Source organism: Calypte anna, chromosome 14, assembly GCF_003957555.1.
Source record: "Calypte anna isolate BGI_N300 chromosome 14, bCalAnn1_v1.p, whole genome shotgun sequence".
Classification (NCBI taxonomy): domain Eukaryota; kingdom Metazoa; phylum Chordata; class Aves; order Apodiformes; family Trochilidae; genus Calypte; species Calypte anna.
The window spans coordinates 11,852,793-11,866,194 of NC_044260.1; the positions used below are offsets into that span (position 1 = coordinate 11,852,793).

The following is a 13,402-nucleotide window of genomic DNA, read 5'->3' on the forward strand; positions in this document are numbered from 1 at the left end:
CATGGGGAGCTCTGAGACAGATAAAGCAACATGATGAGGAAGGTGCTAATTAGATTGGATGTTAGGGAAAAATTCTTTACCATGAGGGCATTGGAACAATGGCACAGGTTGCCCAGGGGGACGGCTGAGGCCTCATCCCTGGAGATGTTCAAGGTGAGGCTTGAAGAGGCTCTGAGCCACCTGATTTAGCTGAGGGTGGCCCTGCTGACTGCAGGGGGTTGGACTAGATGGCCTTTAGGGGTCCCTTCCAACCCACATTTTTCTATGATTCTATGATTCCGTGATTCTCTGAAGGAACAGAGGACTCGGGGGAAGCACATGGGATCCTCTAAATCCCATCACAGGGATGAGTTTTTGCAGGCCCTGGCATCACGAATCGATTGCCACAGCATCCCCCCGGCCCGAAGCAAAGGGAGCAGCAGCCAGCCAGGTCTTCCCAGGAGAGCGCAGCCCCTTCCCCGCCCAGCCCCGGGATCAAAGCGAGCCCGGGGCATTATCCCGGGGCTCCGGGAGCGCTCCTGCCGCGGCGGCCACAAAGGGAACAAGAGCTCCCGCATCCTCAGCCAGTGCAGCAATTACTTCCAGTGGCTGCCTCCTGCTAATCCTCTTGCCCCGCTTCCCCAGGCCGGGCCTTTTGGGGACGAGGGGGTGACCGGGCTGCCCCCAACAGCTCCGCGTGTGCAGGCAGGGAGAGGCAGTGGGGGTGGGAAGGAGGAGGCGTGAGTCTGCAGGAATAAAGCTGATGCATCGCATCGGGGGGGCTCGGGATTTCAGTGATCCTGCTCCTGCTGGATGCTCTTCTGGGATTATCCTTCCCTGAGTGTGACCCAGGCTAAAAGCTGGGGATGACGACACATGGATGGGGACACGTTTCTCTCTTTCCTGACCGTCTCTTTCCCCTTTTTCAGGCAAAAAACCAACCTCATCCCTCCCAAACTTAGTAAAACATAATAATTTGCAACAACAGGCTGATTAAAAGTGGACACCTTGTGATGAAACAACTTTTTGTCCCCCTTATGATGGTGTTTGAACCCCTGCCCAGGCCCTGGCCATCCCACAACCTCTTCTGCTGCTGCAGATGGAGGAGCCTGTGGTGAAGGCACTAGGGGGCTTGGGGCAGAGACCCCGACACAGCACTGTTCACTGGGACACACAGCTGGCAGCTGCTGGAGCCCATGGGGCAGAGGGCAGAAACCTCTTTCCTCTGTGTCAGGCAAAGAAGGATGTCAGTAGCAGCAGGGCAAGGTCCTCACAGGACACGCAGCTCTTCCTGGGGTATGTGAAAGCTCTGTGCCCAGGGAGTCATGGCATCATCTTTAACCACCAGGCACAGGGCCACACACCCCGTGGCATGGAGCTGGCACAGGGTCCTCTTGCCAAGCCAGCAGCATGGCAAATCTGCTGTCACCATCCCCTAACCTGCCAGACTGCCAAACTTATGCTGACCCCTGTAATGAGGTGATGGCCCTGTGGATGCCACGGCCACCCCACAGCAGCATGGGGCATCCTACCCCATGCTAATGCTCAGACCTCAGGGTTCCCTAGGCTGTTTCACTTCTGCATTTCCCTGAACCAGCCAGAGGCAGAAATCCCTTGTGTCCCAGCACCATGACATGATGCAGGACATCAATTTGTCCCCATACCAGAGCAGGCAGAGACTCCCATACTCTGGAAGGGGACAAACCCCCGGGGTGGATGCTGGGTGACATCCTAACACCACTTGAAGCTGTGCCAGCCCCATGGCTCCAGCTGGCTCCACTTCTGGGGGGCTGACACCCCTCCAACACTGCCCCTCAGCTGGTCCTGGGCTGCCAACCCCCTGCATCCATCCACCCTCCTCCCCAGCCATGCGTGCCCATCCCACCACCACCAGCCAGCATCCTCCATCCCATGCCCGGCCACAGGACAGAGTCCCAAACCCCACAGCCCCCAGGCTGAGCAAAGGGAACTTCCCAGGCGTCCTCTCCTTTTAATTGCTGCTAATTGCTGCGTCTGTTCGTGCTGGCTGGGGCGATGTCATTGTTGAAAGGCACAGAGGGGAAGGCTCGAGGAGCTAATCCAGCTTTCAGCTGCTAAGCCCTTCAGAGGCGGGTGATGGAGAAGCTCTTTCAGGTCCCTTCAGTGAAGGCACAAAGCCCGAGAGGGGAAAGGGAGAAAGAAGGGGAGCGAATCAGCAGGAAAAAAACGACTTTCACACGCAGCTGGGGAAGGGTCTTAGTGCAAAGGAGGCTGCACGGGGAGGAGCTCGAAGGGAGCTTGCTGCACCTCTACCTCCCCTCCTCTCTCTGGTTTATCTTTTCATCTACAAAAAATGATGTAGGGGGGGGCAGGATGTGCTCTCTGTGGAGCGGGACCCTCATGGACAGATGGGAGAGGAGATCTGCAGAAGTTCCCAAAAAATGACCCCTCAGGTTTAACCCCTTTAGTGCTGGCAGAGCCCCCCAGGCTGTCCTCACCCAGGGACACAGCAGCATCCCCAGGTGTTTGGGGTGCCACGGGGGAATCAGCTGTGGGGCCGGGTTCCTTCTTTTGTCCCAGGGGATTTCTAGGATTTCCCTACCAGCCCAAGCCATTCCCTGCCTGACCCTGGGCAGGGTGCAGAATCGAGGTGGGTTTTTTTTCCTGTTTTGCTCTAAAACTCATTTTTCAGACACGAGGGGGAAAACACAAGGGCTGACACATTCCCACTGGGCGAGATGTGGGTTAAAGCATCGGTTCCAACACTTGTTTTGAATCCACTGCCTTTTTAGTCCTTCTTAGAAGAAATCCTCTGTAACAATATCTATATATTTATGCTGACAGCTGGTATCTCAACAAGACATCGATCACAAATACTAACAAGTCCCTCTGACCTCTGGCACATTCACTGAACCTTTCATGGGCTGATTAATGGTCCAGCTTCCCCTTGTCTCCATCCTCAAGTCACCCCCTAGGACCTGGGCTTCAGTCCAGGAGGAGCAAGAAGCTGCTCCTCCCTTTCTAGGACCTTCACAGGGCTCTGGCATCCCCCAACCCCACCCTGAACCAGGACAAAAGGCAAAAACCTTCACTAAAAATCCTATGAAGGTTTATGAGCAGGACAGCCAAGAGATGCCAGCTGTATGTTTTGGAAATGTTTCATTTAGTTGACAATATTTTTTAACTTGTGGAAACCTTTGCAGTCTAAAACCACCATGCAAAGCACAGTGCCAGACTGAACATGGGTGATACCATGTTGAATCGAGGGAGATCTCAAGTATCTCCTCATCTCTGCCAGGTTTTGCTGCCTCCTCCCTGCTCCAGAGCACATCTGGCAGGGGACCCTATCCCACCCCAGCTGGTTTGCTGCCCACAGGGAGAACCCTCAGCTGGGCATCCACATCCCACACTGAGGTTTGCTGACCAGCTGTAAGACAGTGGTGACTTTCTGGTGCTTTGGCACATGGCTCAATGATTGCATCCCCAGGGGCACACCACCAGCAGAGACAGAGCACATACTTGAGCTGCTTCCAGTTCAAGGGGGAAGCTCCCCAGCATCTCCACTCTATCGCTTGGGCTCAACACCCACCACTTCCACACCAAGTGACCCATTTTGGGGTTGTAGCCCCAGAAAAAAATGATTTAAAAACCACTTACCCAGACACTCATTGGCCTCACGGGCAGTAGCCCGCTGCCAGGGCCGGTCGTAGTGGAAGGGTTTGCAGCGGTCACACTCGGGACCCTCTGTGTTGTGCTTGCAGTCACACACCAGCTTCTGCTCCTTGTCCTTGATGCAGCGAGCTGCGTGCCCGTTGCACTTGCAGCGCCCGCCGACCTGCAGCTCCCCCACCGCATAGTAATAGGGGCTGGAGGTGGTGCCCCCCTCCTCCTCCCCCCCAGCATCCCGGCCACCCAGATCACGGAAGAGATGCGGGCGGCTGAAGACCACACGGATGTCGGTGGCCGTCACCCAGTCCTGGAGCACGGGGCTGCTATCGAAGTCCTGGGCTGAGGGTCGCCCGTCGAGGGTGCTGAAGGCGATGAGCCCACCGGTGAGGGGGTAGAGGTCGGTGAGGCCATCGGTGCACAAGGCCTCCTGCTCGTTCTGCTTGGTGACGGTGGCTTTGCTGGGCTTGCCGTAGATCTTACGGCACTGGGAGGAGTAGTACTGGTAGGGCACCCAGGTCTTGCCGTAGTCCATGGACTTGAGGATGGCGGTGGACTCGGGCCGGGGAGAGCAGAATTGGAGGCTGACATAGACCACCTCAAACTTCTTGCCGAGGGAGAGAGTGAGGGTGACGTTCTGGGGGGAGTGGTGGAGGGTCTCCGAGCGCCAACACGTCATGTTGGAGGCGGTGTTGAGGTCAGTCAGGTAGGTGGGGGGGTGGGCTTTCCGGGGGTCTGAGGCATTGCAATGCCGAGTCGGGGGCTTCCCACATGTGCTGGAGGCTTGGACCTCCTTCCCGAAGGCAGCATTGACAAATTCGGGGATGCAGCGTCGAGGAGCACCGCTCTCATCATAACAGGGGTCTGGGGGGGTCTGCTGGGCTACGAAGGGGTTCACTGTCTGGGATACACCCAGCATGGTGGTGGTGAGGAGCAGGCGCAGGAGCTGCAGGACCTCCATCCTGCCTGGGGAGAGAGAGAAGAGCGTGAATGGCACCAGGAGCAGCACAGCATGGCCAGCTGGAGCAGGGAGGCTGACAGGGGATGGGGAACATCCCTGTGTCTGGCCTCAACCTCTGCCCACCTTCCCACCCCTTCTCTACTGATGCTGCCCCTGGAAACAGGGCAGGGAGGTGGTGACTTTGCTTTGCCTCATCCACACCGATCCCTCGCAGCTCATCGGCAGGGGTGAAGCACCATGGGAAATGGAAAAGGAGATGAGCTTTGGAAGGAGGAGGTTGAAATCATGGTCAAACCCTTCCCTGGCCTCTTACAAATTGTCCTGATGATGATGGGGATGTTTGAGCCTGCCAGTGGCCCTGGCTGTCACATGCAGTATGGAGACCCCATCACTGCTGATCTGCCAAGGGGAGGTGGTGGGGAAGAGCTGGACAAGGCTTTCAGCTGCCAAAGTAGCTGCAAAACCCAAGTTATCAAACTGTACCAGTGCAGGGGAAGGGAGCAGCGTGGCCTCTTTCCCTGTAGTGCCACTGCTCCAGCAGCATCCCACTGCCCGTGGTGGCTTTTCCAGACCAGGAGTGGGAGGCCCTCCAGATCCCCCTGTCACACTACCTGAGTATTCCCACTGACCAGCTGAGGTTATTTTGGTTATTCTCCAAGAAATCCAGGTCTGGAGCTGTTCTGTCTGTTAATGGAGGAAAAAGCAAGGATTGAACACAGGGCCTGGCTGGGGTCCTCTCCTTGCAGGGATCCTGGGTTCTCCCAGGGGACACGGCCCATCTCCCACACTGCTGCCTTGGAAGGTGGAATTGGGACCTAAAGTCTTGTTCCAGCACCACCCAACAACCCAAAGGATGCTTCCCAGGAACAGTCCCTTTCACAGGAGCTGGCATTTAGTTATTTATTTTAAAGGGTTTGTTGCTTTTTTTTTTTCTTTCCTTTTTTTATTCCAAAACAAACAAACAAACAAAAAGAAGATTGTGGAAGAAAACTGCCTGTCTCTTGGCTGCCAAACCACTAACAGAGGGAAGCTGCTCCCTTCCCAGCCAAGCTTAGCACCAGAGCCTGTGCCCACCAAGGAGGGAGAAGGACAGGGGTTTCAGCCCATCCCTGGATGACTCCCCCAGGATAAATCCTGCCCCTGCCCGCTCCATGCTGTTTCCTCAATGCTAAATCCTCAGCTGATGGAAAAGGAGATGCTCCCTGCTGAGAAATCACTGGCTGCCTTGGTGGTCCTGCATCCCCAGCAGCTCATCCCCCATGCTCCAGCCACGCTGCCCAAGCCCTCTGGGGACACCCCAGCCTGTGGGCAGCCAGCAGATCAAGGGATGATGTCCCTGGAGCACCCAGAGAGCTGGGAACCCCCAGCTCCAGGGGTGTAGCATGCAGGTGAGGGCTGTGGGAGCCAAGAGGGGAGCAGCAGGGACACAGTTGTCACTGCAGCTGTGAAGAACATCCCCTGCTGCTTGCTCCTGCAAGCTCTCCAGCATCTGCCTGCCCAGGAACTGCTGAGTGAAGACATCACCTGCTGAACATCCTGAGGGACCATCCCCAGCACTGCCTGGTGCTGGGCAGTAAGGTAGACCCTGCCCTTAGGCCCAGCACAGGGGGCTCCAGAAGGCTGGCACAGCCCCCTCAGCACTGGGATGCTGCCAGCTCCCCCAGTATCCCTATCCCAGTACACACCCCATGGGGGGGCACCCAGAGGGGTGCAGCCACCACCACCTCCCATCCCACCAGCCCCAGGACAGTACAGAGTAGGGAGAAGGAGACCTCTTTGTTGGGAGGATAGAGAAGAAACCCCCAGAAATGCCTCAGTTGCTCCTATCCACCCCAGGGTGACTCAGAGTGCCTTGAAGCATGCACCCATTAAAACCTGCCAAGGAGACATCTCCTTCAACCACCACCTCTGGGCTACATGGCTGCAAATGGACACACGTGTGGGGACATGAGTAGGGCCAAGCCCAGGTGGATCACCTGCAAAGGCCCTGTAAGACACTGCGGTGCTGGGAAGCTCCTTCCCATGGAAAAGTGATGGTGCCAACACCCAGCAGTGACAAGGGGAAAGCCCAGAGGTGAAGAAGCCCAGAGGTGAAGATGCTGTGAGCAGGGCTGGAACCCCAGCTGGGGCACACGGTGGGGGCAGAAGCCTCTCCTGACATGACGGGAAACTCTGTCCCTCCCACCAGCCATACAAAGGGATGAGTCCCAAACATTGGGTACCCAACTTTTGGGGGCTCTGCTCCTGCCGGGGAGCAGCCCAGGCTGGCCCAGCAGCAGATCAGCTCTGCGGAGGCAGAGCATGAATGGAAATCATTATCATCGGCGGGACCACACACAGCCACGCACGCTCCGCGCTCGGCTCACCCCATTATCCCCCTGAAAGAGAGCCGGGGCCGGTGGTCTCCGCGGGCCTCACCTCCGCATCGGAGAGGAGGGCAAACTGCAATCTGCTCCCTTTTATGCATATTCAGCGTGACCCCGGGACTGCCGGCAAGCTGCCAGGGAGGCCCAGGAGCGGGTATTTCTCTCCCTACCCCCACCTGCCCCCCCCCTACCTCCCCTGTCCTCTCCCCATCTTCACTGGTTCAGATTTAATGAAGGAGAGGCTGCTGACTAAGCAGGGAGAGACGGATGAGCCCCTTGGTGCTGAATGCACCCCAGCACCCGCCTGGATCCATGGCAAGGAGGGTACATCTTCCAGGGGCAGCACCCCAAAAGCGTCCCCAGCGGGGCTGTGGGGTGGCTGCCGAGGGGCTGGGGGGGCTGCAGCAGTGGGGCTCACCCTTCCCGAGGAAGCGGCCGCCCTCGCAGCTCCTCCCCAGAAGCATTTTTGAGGTGGGCGATTTCCTCACTCCTCCGCTCGGGGAATGCTAACAGCCGTGCGGTTTGGAAGGAAGTCACGCCGCCGTAGCGCTTCAGAAGGGCTTTAAAAAAAAAAATAATAAAATTGAGCTACCGCATCCAACGCCTCCACACCCCTTCTTCCCTACGGCAACACCCTTCCTGAGGTGACCAGCGGTGCTTCCCTGCCTTTTGGAAGCTTTTTTCAGGGCAAAGCTCCAGCCCGCCGTGGGTTCCCCTTCCCATCACCTTCCCAGAAGCAGCGCTGCCGGGAGCAGATGCATGCTCAGAGCTCCAGGTCTCCCAACACTGAGCCCTCAGGTGGGTGCTTGGTCCCCAAAATGGAAGGCAGGAGGCAGGTGCAGCAGGTGAGCCAAGGCAAAGACAGCAAACTTCCCCAAATACAGATGCTGGTGACTACAGCAGGCCCAGGGTCACCACCCAGTAGACCGGGGCAGCGGCAGCTTTGCTGCTGTAATTACAGGATTAAGTGGAACAACACAGGGCGGGGAGGGAAGGGGGTTATTAGCCAGATTTGATCCCAGGACCTTTGCGGCGTGGGAGCAGCCTTCTCTAATTAAAGCAGAGGGGGGAAAGTGCGAGAGCCCAAGCAGTGTTCTGCTGCAGCTCTGGGCTTAGAGGGGAAAATGTGGGTTTAGAGAGGGAAATGTGGATTTAGAGGGCAGGCGATGGCTAAAGCAGTCAGCAGTGCTGGGAGAGGAATGGGAAATCCCTGAGGGAAAGCAGGGAAATGGTGTTTCCCTCCTGCCAGGGACCTGTGTTTCTCCCCGGGACCTCTCCAATGCTGTTGGCCCAGTGCCAGCCCTGTTCCTCCTCTGGGCCAGGGTAGGATGGTGCAAAGTGTGCTCACATCCCTCAGTAAATAGCACGTGGCCTCAGTTGCAACTGGTTGGGATGGGGATGTCCAGAGTCCAAGAGGTGCTTGGGTGCCTGTACAAGGTCCTGGGTGCCAGATCACGGCAGGGACAGTGGCACTCATCCATGTGGGGCACTAAAAGGCTTCTTTCGGCATGGGATAGCCCCAGGGCAGCAGGCAGAGAACCCTCAAGCAAGGATTAAGGGACCTGAGTACTTGAGGGGATCCAGCCATTAGATCCAAATTGCTTGGCTAGGGCTGATCCATGAGGACTGCTCATCCCTGGGCTGTGCCATCCCAGTAAAGCCTCCAAGCAGCTCAGGTGCTCTCTGAGCAGGAAGGCATGGGGAGAACATAAGAAGACCCAAAGCAGAAGAGGAATGATGTACTCAGACTAACTGTAACTGGGCACTAATGACCAAAGTGTGTCTCTTAACCAGGATGCATCTGCTGCCGGACATTGCACATTCCCAGCTTGTTATGGGCCCTCTAATGAGACCATCCCCGTCCTCTTGACATATGTGCTGCAGGAAGGAGTAACCCACTGCAGATCTGCCCCAGCCTGTCAACAAGTTCCATATCAGGGAGCTGCTGAGGTCCCCATGTCCCCCCTCTCTGCAGACAACGGTCCCTTCCCTGCCACACCAATGCCAACCAGGGGATGCTTCATCCCCCCCCTCCACAAGCAGAACGTGTCAGGACCAGACTGTGCTCTGGCCATGGATAAATCATTCCATGTGTTGCTGGGACAAAAAAACAAAACAAAACAAAGCAAAACACAACTGAGAATTATTTAAAATGAAAGGGAAAACCTCAGGCAGCCAAGGCCCTAGGAGCAGGCCCGGGGTGGGGGTGGCAGGGCGGGCAGTGCTATCACCACCCCAGCCGCTAATGGAGCCACCAGTGCCCACCTGGGACACAGATAATGGCAGGGATGAGAGTGATGCCTTGCTTCCCTTTACAAGCTCCCTCCTCTCTTCTGATATGTAAATATCAGAAGCTTCCAAGCACCTATGGAGCCAGCCTTTCTGTGCAGCCCCTCGGGCTTTCAGACCCTGCTCTCCCCAGAGGATGCGAGGCTCACAGGGGCGACAACTCAGCAGTGTCTTCCTGCAGTGATAGATATTGTGATGGGCTCTGGCAGGCTGGAGCCAGCATTACACAAGCCATACGATACCTCAGTGGTGCCAGGAGACACATACAAATTACACTGCACGCAGGAAAGGATGGGCCAGATTCTGACCTCAGCCCGTTTGGCATCAGGCAGCAGTAACTCCATTCAGATCGGGCCAAACCGAGACGTAAGCAGCTCCATTCAAATTTACACTGGCATACCTGTGGTCAGGATCTGGCCTGGCTTGAATTAGTTGCAGCCTGATGTTACAAAAGGCAGAAATGGAGCCCAGATTTCCTAGGTTATCGAAAACAACCCAAAAAAAAAAAAAAAAAAAAAAAAAAAAGAAAGAAAAAAAAAAGAAAAATCCACCATGAAGAAAACAGTCCCCGGACTACCCAACCATGTGCACAGAGCTGTCAGAGGCTGGATGCTCGGGTGCATCCCTGCTCACCCGTTTCCATAACTCATAAGCCACGCTGACCGCAGGAAGGAGGGACCAGCATCCAGCACAGACACCCTGCTGGGTTCTCCATGCCCGCCCCTCATGCCAGCAGCCCTGGGCCCTGGGCAGAGCTTGTCCTGCTGCCAGGAGGGGAGATTCAAGCATGGTTTCACCCACACGCTGAAGAGCTGAATTGTTTCTTTGCTACATCCCCTGGCCAGCACAAGCTGGTAATCTACTCTTCATGCTCTCAACACAACAGCAACTCAAGGAGGCATCTGGAGCCCCTGGCCTTGCAAGAGTAGAAAGCGCAGTTGTCTTGATGCTACGCTATTTATTAATCTCTACTACTGCCTGACTTCTTGCTTTACCCAACTCTAATCCCACCCCAGCTCCCTGTCCCTCTTTGCATGCTCCTGCCATGCTGCTTGGCTCCCTCTTGTGCTCCCAGGAGCATCCCAAAGGGTGCAGAGGGTTTTCCTTCCGCTGTTCCCAGCAGATGCCCAGGACTCGCGTGGTTCTGGCCCAGAAGTCCTCATCGCTTCAACCCCTTTCCACTCCAGATGGGAATAAAGTGATCTGGTTTCCATAACGTCCCTTGTTGCCTTTTCACAACATGCCGGGCACAGATGTTGAAAATAGTCTGGATGAATATTTAAAATGGTATTCAGAGATGACAACATTTGGCCAGCTTTGAAAGATCTCTCACATCGGGTAGGGGATGGCTCATGACAACCAGGGCCGGAAACACTCTGCACTTTGACATCTCTTCCCCCACGTGCCCCCCCTGGTTATTGGTACGATATTTCATGCCCCTGGTGTCACACAGCCTGTTATTGCTTGAGTGCCAGCCAAGCCTGCAGCATTTGGAAGAGGCCGTCACGTACGTTTTTAAACATCACGGGGCAAAAGTGGGATATGGAAAATCTGTCGCGTTTCCATACCGAGCGCAAGTGTCCCGCGCAGGCTCAGGGAGGGGCTCGTGGGGGCACAAAATAATTGCTTCCTTATGGAACAAGGCCTGAAAAACAGGGTGGGGGAACAAGAGTCGAGGTGCAGTGGACACCCTCAGCCCAGCGGGCTGCTTCCCCGCAGAAGGAAGGCGAAGCCATCTGAGCACGTGCCCCAAGAGCTGCACTGATGCTCACCTCCACCAGAGGTGGGAAACCCTGCTCAGACCTAAGGTGGAACCTCTGTTCCAGTTGGCCCAGACTGAAGACAGTGTAGGTCATGTTGTGGCACCCAGGGAGCAGCAGCAAAGCTCCCAGCCTGGGCTCCCAGCAGCCTGCATTTCTGCTAGGCTTCTTGCTTTAGGCCACAACATGCTCAGCTGCATCCCTGGACCTGGTGTCTTTCTCCCTCAGGCTGCAGACTCACCTTGGTTCCTTCCCAAGCCGGCATTACACCTGCCCCCTTCTCTGCAGAGACCCGACCCACTTCCTCCTTCCACATGCAGGTGTCGGAGGTGGAAGGGATGTTTGGGATCCCTGCAGCCCAGTTGGGCTGCTGGACCTCCTGTCCCCTCACTAGCTCGCTCCAACCAGGTGGTCAGAAAAGCACAGCAGCTCCCTCTGTTTTATAAATGGGATATTGCAGGGAAAAAGAAAAAAAAAAAAAAAGAAAAAAAAAAGCAGAAAAGAAAAAAAAGTATGCTCTGCATCCATCCAAGCACTTTGGAGAGTGTTTTTGGAGCACGCTCAAGCCACCTCCCTGCTGCACTGGTTCCAGGTAGCTCCAGCCTCTCCTGGCTTTGACAACACACAACAATGAACCCGACTAGAGAAGAAGGACCTGTGCTGTTTCCAGCCACCCAGGGTTTGCGTGGCCAGGTCTACGCTTAGCATCATCTCAGCCCAACTACATCTCCAAGACAATTGGCCCGGGTGGAGGTGAGGATGCTCATCCTAGCTCATTCCCCATACATTCCCAGGGTGAGCTCACTCGAGGGAAGGGAATCCACACACAAGTGCTGCCAAGGCAGGACCATCGCGCTGGGAGGAGCTCCTGCTCCTGCCCCCGGGGCCTTACACACACACACACCGCTTGGCAAGAGCCAGGAGACGCTGCAGGCTGGAGGGAGCCGTGTCCCCCCATCTCACCAGTTATTCCTTATCCCAAGAAAGGTATTTCCACCCACCCACTCTCCAGTGGGCTGGGGAAGCTGGGGGAGGGATAGCATTTGGAAGAAATGAAAGTTCAGCAGCTCCAAGACAGAAAAGCAGAAGCAAATCCACCAAACCCGGCCCCGCTCCCTGTTCCACCACCCGCTCACAAGTGTCCTGGCCAGAAGCTATGGCCCTCACCCTGGCCCTGACTCGGGGCAGGGTGCTGAGGGTGCCAAGGAGTCTCACCCAGCCTGGCCCCCCCAGCACAGCCCAGGGGAATTGCAGGACCCCTCCTTTACAGAGGGAACGCACACTGTGAGGGGTCTCTCCGAGGCATCTGTGCCGGGAAGGAGCCAGCAATGGCCCCAAGCTTCGGTTGGTGGCAAGGGCGAAGCCACCCTGCCAAGGTGCACGGTGGCTTTGTGCTGGCGGGGACATTCCCAGCGGATAAAAGCCACGGACAGGAGGTGCGGGCCGGGGACCACGTGCGTGCCCTGTGCCCGGTCAGCCGGAGCTGGCACTGCAGGCAGCAGCCTGGCAGGGCTCCCACGCTGCCTGCCCCTGCACCCACCCGCGGCTCAACGCCTCGGAGGGCTCCGCACCCCCACGGCAAGATTGGGTGGGGGGTCTGCGACACAGCCAGGCTTCGCACACCGCCAAGCACCCCCGCCATCCCCCCCACGCTGACCCTGCCGGGGCGGTGGCAGTCAGCCCAGCCCGGACGGACCGGCACAAAGCGCGGAGCAGCGGCAGGGGCTGGGTTGCCCTCGGGGCCGGGGAGAGGGGGTCTGCCCAGGGGCTGGGGGAGCTGCCCGGGGCTGGGAGAAGGGCTCGGCGGTGCCCGGCTGCGTCGGGCGTCATCCCCGGCCTCGCCGTGGGGGGGTCCCGCTTTCGGCGGTGAAAGGATGGAAAAGGGAAATAAAGGGAGGGTGGCGGGTGGGGTGGGAAAGGGAGGAATAAAAGGCAACGAGGGAGGGAGCGGTGGGGAGGATAGCAGGGAGCTGCGGGCTGGGAAGTTGGAGAAGAGCCTTACCGCGGCCGGGCAGGTAGCGGGGCAGGTCCGGGAAGCAGGTCCGGGGTCGAGGTGGCGACAAGAGCCGGGACCGCTGCAGCAGCAAGCAGCAGGGCGGGCGGTGGAGTCGGGGGGCAGCTCCCCCTTCCCTTGGCTTATAGCAACACACACACACACACACACACACAAAAAAAAAAAAAAAAAAAAAAAGAAAACCCAAAACCAAACGCAACCCCCCAAAAATCACCAAGGGGGAAAAAAAAAAAGAAGAAAAAAAACAAAAACGCAAATTGCCAAGGAAAAGGGGGGAAAAAAAGAAAGCAAAATAAAGCGAAATAATGCAAAGCGAGAGTGCTGCTCCCGGCGGTGCGGGCGGGTCCCCAGCACCGTGCCCGCAGGCGGCCGTGCTCCCGCCCGCTCC

General features: G+C 56.9%; 1 protein-coding gene across 5 annotated transcripts in view; it reads right to left on the minus strand.

Annotated features, from left to right (window-relative positions):
• NTN3 (netrin 3) overlaps nucleotides 1-13,124 on the minus strand; it is a 28,440-nt gene extending 15,316 nt beyond the window's left edge. The window contains exons 1-4 of one of the 5 annotated variants that reach the window (XM_030459768.1): nucleotides 13,003-13,124; nucleotides 10,809-10,885; nucleotides 7,370-7,511; nucleotides 3,616-4,590 (exon numbers count right to left, since the gene is read on the minus strand). In XM_030459768.1, coding sequence (XP_030315628.1) covers nucleotides 3,616-4,590; nucleotides 7,370-7,415 — 1,021 coding nt within the window. In that variant the 5' untranslated portion in view covers nucleotides 7,416-7,511; nucleotides 10,809-10,885; nucleotides 13,003-13,124. The remainder of the gene's footprint in view (nucleotides 1-3,615; nucleotides 4,591-7,369; nucleotides 7,512-10,808; nucleotides 10,886-13,002) is intronic. The other 4 variants (XM_030459769.1, XM_030459770.1, XM_030459772.1 and 1 more) reach the window with 4 other exon arrangements.
• Between the last annotated feature and the right edge of the window lie 278 nt (nucleotides 13,125-13,402).